The 13,294-nt window shown below is 35.1% G+C and overlaps 1 protein-coding gene across 8 annotated transcripts in view; it reads right to left on the bottom strand.

Moving 5' to 3' along the window:
- Positions 1-13,294, bottom strand: part of COL24A1 (collagen type XXIV alpha 1 chain) — a 371,899-nt gene that overhangs the window by 29,710 nt on the left and 328,895 nt on the right. For all 8 annotated transcript variants that reach the window (XM_043460779.1, XM_043460785.1, XM_043460778.1 and 5 more), the window contains 5 exons: positions 12,468-12,575; positions 12,319-12,372; positions 11,690-11,752; positions 8,643-8,696; positions 3,780-3,815 (listed from right to left, as the gene is read on the bottom strand). In XM_043460779.1, the coding sequence (XP_043316714.1) occupies positions 3,780-3,815; positions 8,643-8,696; positions 11,690-11,752; positions 12,319-12,372; positions 12,468-12,575 (315 nt within the window). The remainder of the gene's footprint in view (positions 1-3,779; positions 3,816-8,642; positions 8,697-11,689; positions 11,753-12,318; positions 12,373-12,467; positions 12,576-13,294) is intronic.

Here is a 13,294-nt window from a genome sequence, read left to right as displayed (position 1 = left end):
TGACTGAAGCGACTTAGCACATACACACGTATGGTAACCCACAGAGCAAAAGATTAAGAAGTATGTTAATTCAGGAAATGTTACTTTACCAGCTAGACCTGGAAGTAGTATTAACTTTTTTTTTCCATTTATTTTTATTAGTTGGAGGCTAATTACTTTACAATATTGTAGTGGTTTTTGTCATACATTGACATGAATCAGCCATGGATTTACATGTATTCCCCATCCCGATCCCCCCTCCCACCTCCCTCTCTACCCCATCCCTCTGGGTCTTTCTAGTGCACCAGGCCCGAGCACTTGTCTCATGCATCCAACCTGGGCTGGTGATCTGTTTCACCCTAGATAATATACATGTTTCGATGCTGTTCTCTCGAAACATCCCACCCTCACCTTCTCCCAGAGTCCAAAATTCTGTTCTGTATATCTGTGTCTCTTTTTGTTTTGCATATAGGGTTATCGTTACCATCTTTCTAAATTCCATATATATGTGTTAGTATACTGTATTGGTCTTCATCTTTCTGGCTTATTTCACTATGTATAATGGGCTCCAGTTTCATCCATCTCATTAGAACTGATTCAAATGAATTCTTTTTAATGGCTGAGTAATGTTCCATGGTGTATATGTACCATAGCTTCCTTATCCATTCGTCTGCTGATGGGCATCTAGGTTGCTTCCATGTCCTGGCTATTATAAACAGTGCTGCGATGAACATTGGGGTGCACGTGTCTCTTTCAGATCTGGTTTCCTCGGTGTGTATGCCCAGAAGTGGGATTGCTGGGTCATATGGCAGTTCTATTTCCAGTTTTTTAAGAAATCTCCAGTTTTTAATTTTAGGGAACAGCATTTATTTATTTATCAGTTAATTTCTCAAACACTATCTACTATGTGGTAGGTTTTATTCTGGACACTGATAACCAGTGTATCAAAGTTCTCTGCTCTCAAGAAGTTTATATTCTAGCAGAGGAGATAGAAAATGAATACTTTCAAATAGCACTAACTGCTATCAATAAAACAAAACAGGAATATTGTCAAAGAGAATGAGCAGGAGTAACAAGACCACATGGCCATGAAAGCCTTCTCTAAGATGATATTTGAACACAGACCTGAATAGTGAGAGAAGAACCAGTCATTTAAAGAGCAGGTGAAAGAATTCTCTAGATAAAAAGCAAGCATGTTCCAAAGAACAGAGATAAGTTCAGTAGAGTTGGTAAGGAGAAAGTGGTGCATCTTGAGTTGGGAGAGGCAAGTAGGGTCTAGTTCATGCAGGACACTGTAAGCCACAGTAAGGAATTTAGATTTATTCTAGTATAAGGAAGAGTAACAAGGAGGTTTTAAAAGGGAATTGATATAGTCTGATTTATGCTTTAATGATATCACTCTAACTGCTATGTAGAGAATGTATTATAGTGAAGAAAAGTGGAGGGAGCGGAAAGAAACCAGGAGTCCAGGGGAGACACTATGGAGATGTGGACAAGGGTGCCAGTGATGAAGAATGAGGTGGAAGGATTCAGAATAGAAATCTGATCTGACTGGAACTAACATGTGCTGTATGAAGGGCTTATTAATTTTCTTTTTGTTAGAATCATAGACTGAGAGCTGGAAGGGAGTTTAAAGGTATGTATTCTAATTCCATACTCAGTGCAGGAATACCAGTGCAGGAAACTCAGAGAGACAGTCATTTGACTGCTTGTGACACACTATTTCACAAAACCATCTTGTTTTAAAGCAGCTCAATATTTTACTGAGCTGAAATTCACTCCAGCATTCCATTCATTACTCAATCTGTATCTACTTTGTGATAATTATGTGCTGGGTATTATAACACACTGGGAATTAGATGGTATCATATACACTTCGTGCCCTCAGGGAACTCACTGTCTCTCAGAGAGCTTAACACAGACATTGAAAATTCAATAAATAAATCATTTAAATTTTATCCTCTAGAGTTACTCATTATACGTATTCTTTCTTCCTTTCAAATATTTAAAATTCAAATGTTGTATCTCCCCTCATCTGTATTCTAGGGAGGGGAAATGTAATAAGCAGAAAATGAAATAGATATGCAGTATGTCAGGTTTTAAGGTGACAGGTTAAGGAAAGATAAGGAATCTCAGGCAGGTGGAGGCATTGCTGTTTTACTAGGGTTTGTCTGAAAGATCCTCTCTGATAAGAGAACATTCAAGTAAGGACTGACAAACAGTTGCCAGGCATTGCACTAGGTCCTGGGGACTAACTTTATGTCCATGGGTGGCAACTGGGTGAGGCTAAAATCAGCAAATCTACCTCCAGCAAATTAAATTGCAACCTGAAGATGAGTAGGAACTACAGGGGTAAAGAATTGGGCAAGACAAAGCAGGTGCAAAACCCAGGAAGCGAAGAGAGAGCAAAAAGAACAAGGAGAGGGAATGACTGGGCTCCTCGTTACATCACTGATCTGAGAAAATCCTTCTCTGAATGTGTTTTAATTCTGTCCATGTTCCCCTTTGGGAATGACTGGTATCATTATCTGCTTTATTCTAGATGCCATATCTCTATTAGTGCAACCAGCGATTTCAGGCTTAGTCCACTGAATTTGGACTATATACATATACGGTAATCCATCAGAGCCACTGACTTTCTTTACACATGAAATGCCTATGACAGTCACTGTCACAGGTACTCGAGGCATCCTACTCTTGACAGAGCTTATGCTCTAACCACAGTAATAGCAGAGAATAGATCAGGGAGGCAGTTGGAGACAGGTATGGAAAATGGCCTGTCTCTGTCAAGCCTCCTTGCTTTTTCTTTCTCCTTTAAACTGCTCCTGGGGTATATAGCTTCATTGTGTACGAACACCCTTGCTTCCTGCTACAGTAAGTCTGCTGAGAAAATATAAGGGACAAATTAAATACACCTGTTTTAATGCCCTTTGAGAATTCTTCAGCAGTCTAAAAATCACATAAATTCCATTTTCCAGCAAACTAATACAGTTTACTTAGTCTGAGCCCCAAGCATACCCCTATGGTGAAAAGCAAAAAATCTCAGCTGTCACTATATAATCTCATTACCTTATAAGCAAGGCTTTACTGCTATCTTCCATTTTATTCCTATGTGCCTTCTGTACCTGGGTTCAATACCCCTCACTTCACTCCATGCCTGTCCTCTGTTTATGCTGCTGCTGTAATAAGTTCTGCTGTAAAGTGGCCCCTTTACAAAGTATCTTCTTTAACTTGGAAGAACTGACATTCTAGAAAAGTAAGGAACAGTGCCAGGGTAAGTCACTTAGTGTGAAAATGCTGTGTACATTTTGCCATCCTCTAACCATTGTTTCCAGGTGACTGAAATATATTGGGTTGAACAAAAAGTTTGTTTGGGTTTTCCTGTCAGACGGTTTTGGAATTCCAGTATAACACAACTAATGAGCTGCTTCTGCTTTGCAGCCCTCTAGGGCTCTGACTGAATCTAGTGGCATAGATCTAAAGTGACTCAACAGTCCTCCTGTGCTGGCACCAGTGTAGAAAGCTTACACCTCCTCTTCTGATGCATGACAAGGCAAAATATTCCATTTCACACAGTGATTTGGAAAGAATGTGACTGGCAGGTTCTTAAACATTAGGGCTTACCGAGTTTCACTGCAATACATGATATAGGTTAGCTCTACTTCCTGAAAATTATAATTTTATTTTCACTCTACAAGTATCAGAGACGTCATAATGAAAAAGTCAAAAGAAGTCCTTGCTCTCATGGAGCTTAAAACAGTGACAAGTGATACTATAACCACAAATTTAGATAAACTTACAGTTTCGCCTCTAAAGCCTTTTTCACCTCTGGGTCCCTGAAAGACAAAAGAAAATGTTAGTTTATTTTTTATCAAATGTACTTGAGGCTGTATACAGAAACAGGGTAATTTATGGGTTTTTTTTCCCCTTATCTAGCAAGACTTATTTAGTTAAATTTACATAAATTCTAGTTTTCTTTTCTTATGTTAAGCGAAGCAAAACAAAAACAAATACACTGTATTGATTCATCATATCTGTTTTGCTATTCCTAGTCTTACTTTAAAGTGAGATGTTATGCTACTTATTCATTCAGTTAAGTCAAAGCAGCTGATCTGATAATCAAATGCAAAATAATTTAGAAAGGAAATTAACAGATTAAATTCTTCTATATCTGTTTTCCTCGGCCTTTTAGAACCTTGCTTCCAGGGTGGTTTCCTTCTACTCTTTTATCATCTTTTTTTTTTTTTTTTTTATCATCTTTTTAAAAATCCTCCTTCTGAGCTACATCCTATAAATTTTGAAATGTTGTATATACTTTCATTCAGTTCAAAATATTTTCTAACTTTCTTTGAGACACTTGGGTCCATGAATTGTTTATAAGTGTGAAGTTTAATTTTCAAGTGTTTGGCGCTTTTCCTATTATCTTTCTAGTTTACTAATTCTTAGTTTAATTCCATTATGGCCAGAGAACATACCTTATATGGCTTCTACTCTTTTAAGTGTAATAAAATTTGTTTTATGATCTAAAACATGGTTTATTTCAGTAAATGTTCCATGTGCACATGAGTGCTGTTGCTGGAACTACTGTTATTTCTGTTACTATTTTCATGTTCATCCTTGTGGAAATTGTGTATGTACTTTTTCATTAAAAAATGAAATAATACTATTCATCTTTTCTGTAACATGAATATGCACCCTCAAAATATTAATGCTTCTCTGTATCAACCCACAATTCCCACATAACTATAATGTTTACCAGTATTTAAAAACCTATAATAATATTTAAAATAAATTGCCTATTATATATTTCTTTTTCTAATTTTTGTCATGATAGCACTGTGATGAATATCCTGGCACTCAAAATTTGTTTTAATAAAAATTGTCCTTCAGAAAGCTTCTTTGAAATTGCACTTATACTTGCAATATACAGGAGTGTATGTATTTTTTTTTTCCTGACACATGCTCTAATATACTATCACTTTTTGTTAATCCTGCAGGCTAAAAATACCATCTCATTATCTAATCACAATATATTACTTATTTTGTGTTTCCTATCTTGTATTTAATTCATTTTAAACTAGGTATTAAATTTTAAAAAGGGCTTCCCTGGTGGCTCAGTGGTAGAGAATCTGCTTGCCAAGCAGGTGAACCAGGTTCAGCCCTTGGGTCAAGAAGATCCTCTGGAGAAGGAAGTAGCAACAAAACCACTCCAGTATTCTTGCCTGGAGAATTCCATGGACAGAGGAGTCTGGTGGGCTACAGTTCATAGGGTTGCAAAGAGTTGGACATGACTTAGTGACTAAACAAGAGCAACTTTAAAAAGCTGATTTTTAAGGTAGCTTTACAGAACTTCTTTTTACACTCTCTCCCACCTCTAATCCAGTATTGACTTGGTAAAAATCTATATTCTTTTTCTAATCAAATATTGAAAAATGTGTTTACATGTGGATGGGGTGATTGGTCATATTTTATAATGCTGATATCATATACTCTTTTATGCATGATACATTTCATGCTAAATAATACATCATGAAACAACAGTCAGCCAAACTAGATATAAATTCTTTCTAACAGTTTCATAATATTCCACAAAGTGTCTAGATCACAGTTTACTCAACCATTCTTCTACAGATGAGCATTCATGTTATTTCATACTTTTTTCCCCCCAATACAAATGGTGTTGTGAAAGAAAAACAATCTTTGTTAAATTTCCTTAGTGTATTCAGTACTTTTATTTCTATGGGACAAATTCCTCAAAGTGGAACTTCTTGGTCATAGCATATATGTACATTTATTTTAACAAATACCTTTTTAGAAAGGCTGTAATTCACATTTCTAACAAAAATACTACTCTCCCTGCAGCCTTTTCTGAGAGACTAGATGCAATATCTCATTATTACTTCAATTTAAGTTTCTCTGACTAAAAGTTAGGAGAGTACCTTTTCAGATAGTTACTGACCTTTTGATTTGTTCATTTCTCTAAGTTTTCTTTTTCATACCAATTTATAAAGCTTATATATTAACCCATTATACATTGTTTGCTTTGCAATTACTTTTTCCCAATTGTACTGGTTTTATTTATGGACTCTTTTCCCATACAAAATTTAAAAAATTTAAAGTATTCAAATATTTTTATGTTCTTTCATAGTTTTCAGATGAAGTGGCAGAGGTTGAGAAGGTTAGATAGCATCACTGACTCATTGGACATGAGTTTGAGCAAACCCCAGGGGAGAGTGAAGGACAGGGAAGCCTGGTGTGCTGCAGTTCATGGGGTCACAAGAGTGGGACACAACTTAGTCACTGAACAACAAATAAAGGTCTCCCCAATCCTTAAGCTATACTTTAGCTTCCTATTTTTTCTAAGATTTTTAATTGTTTCTTTTCTTTTTTTTTAAAAAGTTCATCAGAGATTTTTAAAAAATTGGGTGAAATAGGGTTCCAATTTCTTACAGCAGTAGTAAGACTAAAAGGAATTTTGTCCTCCTTCCCAATCACTGGGGTAGGAATGGGTGTGTGGTTGATCAAAAGACATGAAAAAAAAAAATATGGGAGAATTCTTGAAAAGTTTTATTTTTCCTAAGACAGGGATATAGATCACTTTTTCACTTTGGATAATTATATCTAGATGTGATAACTGAGAAATTGTAGTCATTTGCCCTAAACCTAATTATGAAGATAACATTTAGGATGGCAGAATAGAGATGTGGAAATGGTCTCGGATAACAAGGTTAAGTCACCAAATACACCAAATCTGAAGCCCTTCCTAACTCTGAGATTCCCATAGTAAGGTATAAGTTTCCTTATTGTTAAAGGCAGTTTGATTTAGGGTTCCTATTACTTGCAGCCCAAATCATACTGATATACCATTTTCCTTATAATTAAATTCCCATGTAGTCTGAGATCTAATCCCAGGCTCTAAACTGCTACAATGATCTGTTGTTTGTACTACCACATAGTTTCATTTACAAAGACTTTGAAATAATGTTTTCTTATTTGGAAGAGCAAGTCCTCCATCCCCCACCACTATTTTTTTCCACAGTGTGTTTTGACCATTCTCAAATGCTTATTCTTTCATAGTGAACTTTCCTTAGAAGTTTCTTCTGAGAATAGAAAAAAATAGAAGATGGAAAAAATTTGATGTGCATGCTGAACATTATAAGGGCCTTTAAGAACTATCTATAAACAAAACACAGTAAGATATTTTAATTGAGCCACTTCTTTATCATATTTTCCTTGACCAATTAATACTTCACATTTTTGATGGAAGAGAACAATCATCCCATAATCAGAACAGTATGTGTTCCTTAGCTTGCAGAAGAACCACCCACTGAAATATGAGACTTCTCCCACTTACAACCTCCCACTTAGACTATATAGCTCTGAGTGGTAAATGCTGCAAATCTAGAGAAATAGTGAGTTACACATTTCATTTTTTTAAAAATCAGAAAGCCAATAACTTTGGTGGTGAATTCTTCTCTAAATTTATCAATGAGAATACTGACACTTAATATTTGAAGGATTCTGTTTTATATTTTTAAACTCAGGTCTCTCTATATATCACACTTTCAAATGATTCAAAACACTGATTCCTTGCAGAGAATGAATCTTTCCTTTCCAAGTCTCAATTTTCCTCTTGTATGTTTACACTATTTAGTATTGTAAAACCCTCCCATGACTACCTCACCATTCACTGTCTTATTTTCCTATTTTATTTCATAGCAAGATTCCCTAAGGCACTGGCATACATCAACTGTCTCAACTTCCTCTCCAGACATTGCTTGAATGGAGTAGAAAGAGCACTGCTCTTGAAGTAGGAAATATTATCTACGTTATTCACTGCCTGTATCATCTTAAATAATGAAGTGAACCTTCATAAATTCATGTTTACTCCTGTCCTGAATGCAAATAACCATACATGCTCCAAAGTCTTCTTAAGAATTTGGGAAGACCCAGAGGAATTGGGTGGAGAGGGAGGTGGGAGGGGGGATTGGGATGGGGAATACATGTAACTCCATGGCTGATTCATGTCAATGTATGACAAAACCCACTGAAATGTTGTGAAGTAATTAGCCTCCAACTAATAAAAATAAATGAAAAAAAAAAGGAAAAAAAAAAGAATTTGAGAAAAGTTATTATTACATATTTTTATTTACTCCCTTCCTCAGTGCAAGCTGTACTCCATCTTCTGCTGCAATTTATCCTCTTAAAGATCACTGTTAGCTACCCCTTTCTGGAAACTGACCTTAATCTTGTGCTTTTCTGGGTTTTCTGCTATTTCCACCAACTATTTCTTTCTTTTATAAGAGTGAGTACTTTTAAAGACTCAAATCTTGGCTGTCTATCTTTTCTTACTCTCTCTCTTTCAGAAAATAGATTCTTTTTATTGCTTTCCTGATTATGATGCTCAACCCCTCCCCACCCCGACCAGTTCTATTTTCCTTTCTCAATTCCAGTTTTAAGTGCCTACCTCACTATATGTATCTTCTTCATTACATTTGATCTCTTAATTCTTAGGAATAACTTTTAGGTGAAAATGTACATTTTTGCCCTTGCTTCTCAAATACCCAGAGTGATTCCTTGTGGATTACTCTAGAATAGGATTAAATTAAAAAAGAAAAGAAAATGGAAAAAAAAAAAAAAGACCTGTATTGCAACGAACTTACAGTTCTACCTGTTGGACCTATTATACCTTCTTTGCCAAAGGGGCCAGTGTTTCCCTGTTGAGATTAAAAAAAAAAAAAAAAGAAAAGAAAAGAAGTCAGTTTCATTGCCAGTATAATTCAGAAAAATTCTAGAAAATGTCTTGCACAATAGCAAAATAGTCCATGTCCACATAATTCCAGTTTTTATTACAAAATCTTATGGTGTTATCAGAAATCATAGTAATTTTGATCTGAATAAATTCTGCATATTAGTATAATTTTCCATGGAGGAGAATTAACCTATAATTTCTAACAAGCTGGGAAATCAGTATTGCAATTTTTATTTGGTGATAGTTTCAATGATGCCATTTTATATGTATGCCATTGCATAACAAATGCAATTGCTTTAAAAGAAGACTACAGAGGGTCATGTATATAATTTTAAATAAATTTATTTACAGATGTTGAAGGAGCAACTGTCTAAGTGGCATGCAGCGTGGAGTTGATAGAAATTATGGGAAAGGACCAGAGGGCATCCTTATGACCAATTAAACTTGGTTCCTTCATCAGAAATAAGAATGCCTAATTCACAGGGCCATTGTAAGAATTAAATGTGAAAACAAGTTTCAAAGTGTAAGCTGCTACTGGATTATGAAGATAACTTTGAATAAGCTGTATGTCTAGTCAACTCCTCCCAAAGATGGAGTGTGTCATTTCTTAATAAATACAAAATACTTACTTTAGCTATTTTCCCTCAACCCCTATTCCCACTCCCACTGGCTGCAAATTTCAGTGTCTCTAGCTCCACTTGACCTGGAATATATAAATGTGAATATCTAACAGGCTTTCTCTTTGTCCATCTCCTGCCAAGGCACAGAAAATACTATCAATGGAGGTAATTATAATGCTATGCAGTCTACTGATTCATATCAATGTATGACAAAACCCACTGAAATGTTGTGAAGTAATTAGCCTCCAACTAATAAAAAAAATCAATTAATTAAAAAAAAAACTTTAACATTAAGTTGGCTTAGAATGAGAGAAATTATCCAATACTCTAAAAAGTAAATGTAATGAAATCACATTAAACATGAAGATATACTTTAAGTGATAATTTTATAACATGGTACACAAATCTCAAAGATTTACAATCAAGAGGCTTGATTTCTTAACCTAATCAAATATATCCTCTATACTGGCTTATTACTGGAAAAAAAAGTCAGTAAAGCTTTAATCTAATAAATTTGACCATGATCTATCTGAAACAATGATTTATTTTTTAAAATTTCAGAGGTATATATAAACTCTAGAAAGAGTATACCCAAAGAGCAAAGAGCAAAATACTGTTTATTTTTATCTAAATGTGTTCAAAAGATGAGGTGCTATGGTATTAACTACCTAAACATAACTTTGAAATGGATAAGAATTAATCTAGATATCCTACATTAATTTATTTAACCACCAAATATTGGTTATTGAGCAAGTACTAGGCACTAGGTCACTTAATATTCATCCTACTTTTCAATCATGCAACTAGCAAGCAACCTCTAATATATTATTCAGTCAATCAGATGTGGATTCAAATAATGATTCCTTTATATACTAGCCATATATGACATTCAGCAAATTACCTTGTGGAGATTTAGTTTCCTTATCAGAAAAATAGAGATAATAGCTTCTCTCATGGGACTTTTATAAGGAATAAATGATATAAGGACAAAAACTGAACACCAGTATTTTGTACATAATAGTTTTTTGCTAAATATTAATCTAGCAAGACTTTTCACTTGTCTCTATAATGACTTAATAAAGGAACATTTACAATTATAATTTATTTGTGAGCTAGTTACCAAAACTTTATTATTGTAGAGCTGATAACATTTCTGGAGCTGCAAAGCAGTATAGGCTTAGATCCTGGCTTACAGACACACAGCACCTAGTATGACTCTGCTTAGGACAGAGGCTAGACAAGCAGCCAACTTCTCTTGGACAATATCAAGAAAAGATTTAATTACCTGAGAACTTATTTGCACCTGGAGAAGTGTTGAAAGGGCTCTATAAATAAACATTTCCCATGACAACACTGCTTTTTGTATTATGGAAAACAATTTATTGGAACAGTTAGGGGAGGGGTGTAGGGTTTCTAAAAATTGACTTTTCATTTAATATTTGCACAAGACAGTGGATTTTAGTTGTTAAGTCTTCAAGATCCAATCCTCTTGTGTCTGAACTGCTCACCTTCCTCTCTCCTGTCTCCACTCCTGCTTTAGCAGCTGCTATTAGTCATAGAGGGGCTTCCCTGGTGGCTCAGACGGTAAAGAAGCTGCCTGCATTAGTCATAGAGGAGCTACTACTACATTCAAACCAACGCTGCTTTTTTTTTTAACCTTTTTTTCTCTATAGTTTATAGATCATCTCATCAATTAGGAGAGTGTGGTTAATAAAAACAAAACTAAGAAAGCAAGGAAACAAAAATAACCAGTAACTGCTGGTGACTTATCTATGCTATTAATATTTATTTTCTTTACAGTTTACAATTTCAGGCACTAAACAGCTAATTGGAGTTCTTCTGAGCCCTGATCTTTCCAACTCTTTAATTAATTCCTCATCACTCTCTAGGGATACCCACCCTTGAGCAGAGTGATTGGGAAACATTTTTCAAAGTGTGGTCTGAGGAATTCAGGTCATAGACAAGTCTCCTCCAGGTGGTACATGAGGGTGGTCTCTAGTTCCTGGTCATATTAATGCTTATAACATGAAACCACTTTATGTTTTTGTTCCTGGTGTAAGTTAATAAATACATTATCCAGTAGTCATATTAATACCCCCTCCCTTTTTTTTAAAGAACCAAGAAGCATGGGTGGTCTGCAGGGTCTTTCGTTCAAACTAATATATGAACTAACAGAGGTTGAGAACCTCTCTGCATGTGCTCTAATGAATTTCTATTTTAAAAGTAATTTTATTAAGTTATTAATTTGAAGTATATTATTTGTAGAATTTATAACCCTAATTCCTGCAATGAGCAAAGAAATACAATACATGGGAAGGCAGAATGACTTCATACTTACCCTCTGTCCAACAGGGCCTTTAGGACCTGATATTCCAACAATGCCAGCATCTCCCTCGGGACCCTAGAAGCATGATTTAAAAAAAGCCAAAATATGAACATTTTACACTTGAAATAACCTTGTACCAATCTATTAAGAACTGGCCCTTAAAAAATGGAACATGATAGTTAATGATGTACAGGCTGAAGTATTTTGGAGGAATTGTACTGAGGTCTACAACTGTCTTTGAAATACATCAAAACTGGACTGAGATAGAGGGAGATAGGAATAGCTGGTTGGATGGGTACATAATAAAGTGAGTAAAATGTTATTGTAGAATATAGGTAATAGGTATATGCATGTTAACTCATTCTCTCAACTTTATGGTATGTTTGAAATTTTTCATAGTAAAATGTTTGGAAAAACAGAAGATACAGAAGCAAATTATTCAATAAAACTGCTAGGAAAATATATAGTTACATAAGTTTTAAAATTAACATTCAAAACTCAATTATATAATTCCATACCAACTGAAATTTTGCCGATTAAAAAAGAAAACAGAAGCTCAAGTCAGAGATTAAATATTGGTATTTGAACACCTTTTTTTTTTTCTAGATAACTAGAGACCAGTTGAAAATATGTAAGCATACTTTGGGACCTGGGAATCCTTGGAAACCCGTCAAACCTTGAATACCATGTTCTCCCTGTAATGTGAATAGAAATGATTATCATTATTGTATGATGGTGGCCTGGTATGCAGAATAATAAGTGCTCAGTGAATTTCTGAGTTGGCACCTACAGGTTGCCCTTTCATGCCAGACTCTCCACATGGTCCTTGATCACCTTGTGCCCCTTGGTAACCTCTTTTACCTGGAATTCCAGGTTGACCAGGCAGCCCTTGTTCACCCTAGGGACAAAAAAAAAAAAAGAAAGGTAATCTTGACTTTAGAACCTATAAACATATTATTTTAAAATGAAACCTAAATTCTGGCCCATCCTCAAGCATAATGCAAGGCACTGGGGAAGTCAAAACCTGCATGACCAATATTCTCCACATACATAATATTTGATTACAATGAATAAGAAATGTGGCAGCAGGGGAAGGAGAATTCCAGAGATTGTGGTCATGACTATGGAAAGAGGAGGAGAGAGGGGGCCTGCAAGTGTGGGAGCAGGATAGTGGGGCTACAGAGAGGGTGTGGTATGTGCGGGGGTGTTTGTATGTGATGGAGCTTGTGTTTTATTTGAATGGAAATTATTTTGCTGTGTTTTCTTTACCATACAGAGATGATTCAGCTGATACCACAAACAGAGCAGACTCTCTTGAAATGTGAACCCTGGTTTTTGCCATGATTATTTTTTTCAGTTCCATCATTAAGAAATTTCCATTATCTGTTTCCCAAGATTCCTTTAATACCAAGCCTCTTTATCCCATAAAAGTTCCTCTTAAAGATATAATTATTGTTGTTTTGTTTTTAAAAGTCAAGTATTTTAAAATATATTTTTATTTTGTTTTTGAAATAAGAGTTGTAATAGCTTTTACAATTTCTAAAACTTAGAAATCATGTTCAATTTGTAGATAAGGTAATGAAAAATGATGCTTGGTAAACTCTGACTAAAGCTTTC

The sequence above is a fragment of the Cervus canadensis genome, chromosome 2, assembly GCF_019320065.1.
Source record: "Cervus canadensis isolate Bull #8, Minnesota chromosome 2, ASM1932006v1, whole genome shotgun sequence".
NCBI classification, from domain to species: domain Eukaryota; kingdom Metazoa; phylum Chordata; class Mammalia; order Artiodactyla; family Cervidae; genus Cervus; species Cervus canadensis.
Note: the sequence above shows the minus strand (reverse complement) of the source record. Positions and strands in the feature narration are given on the sequence as shown.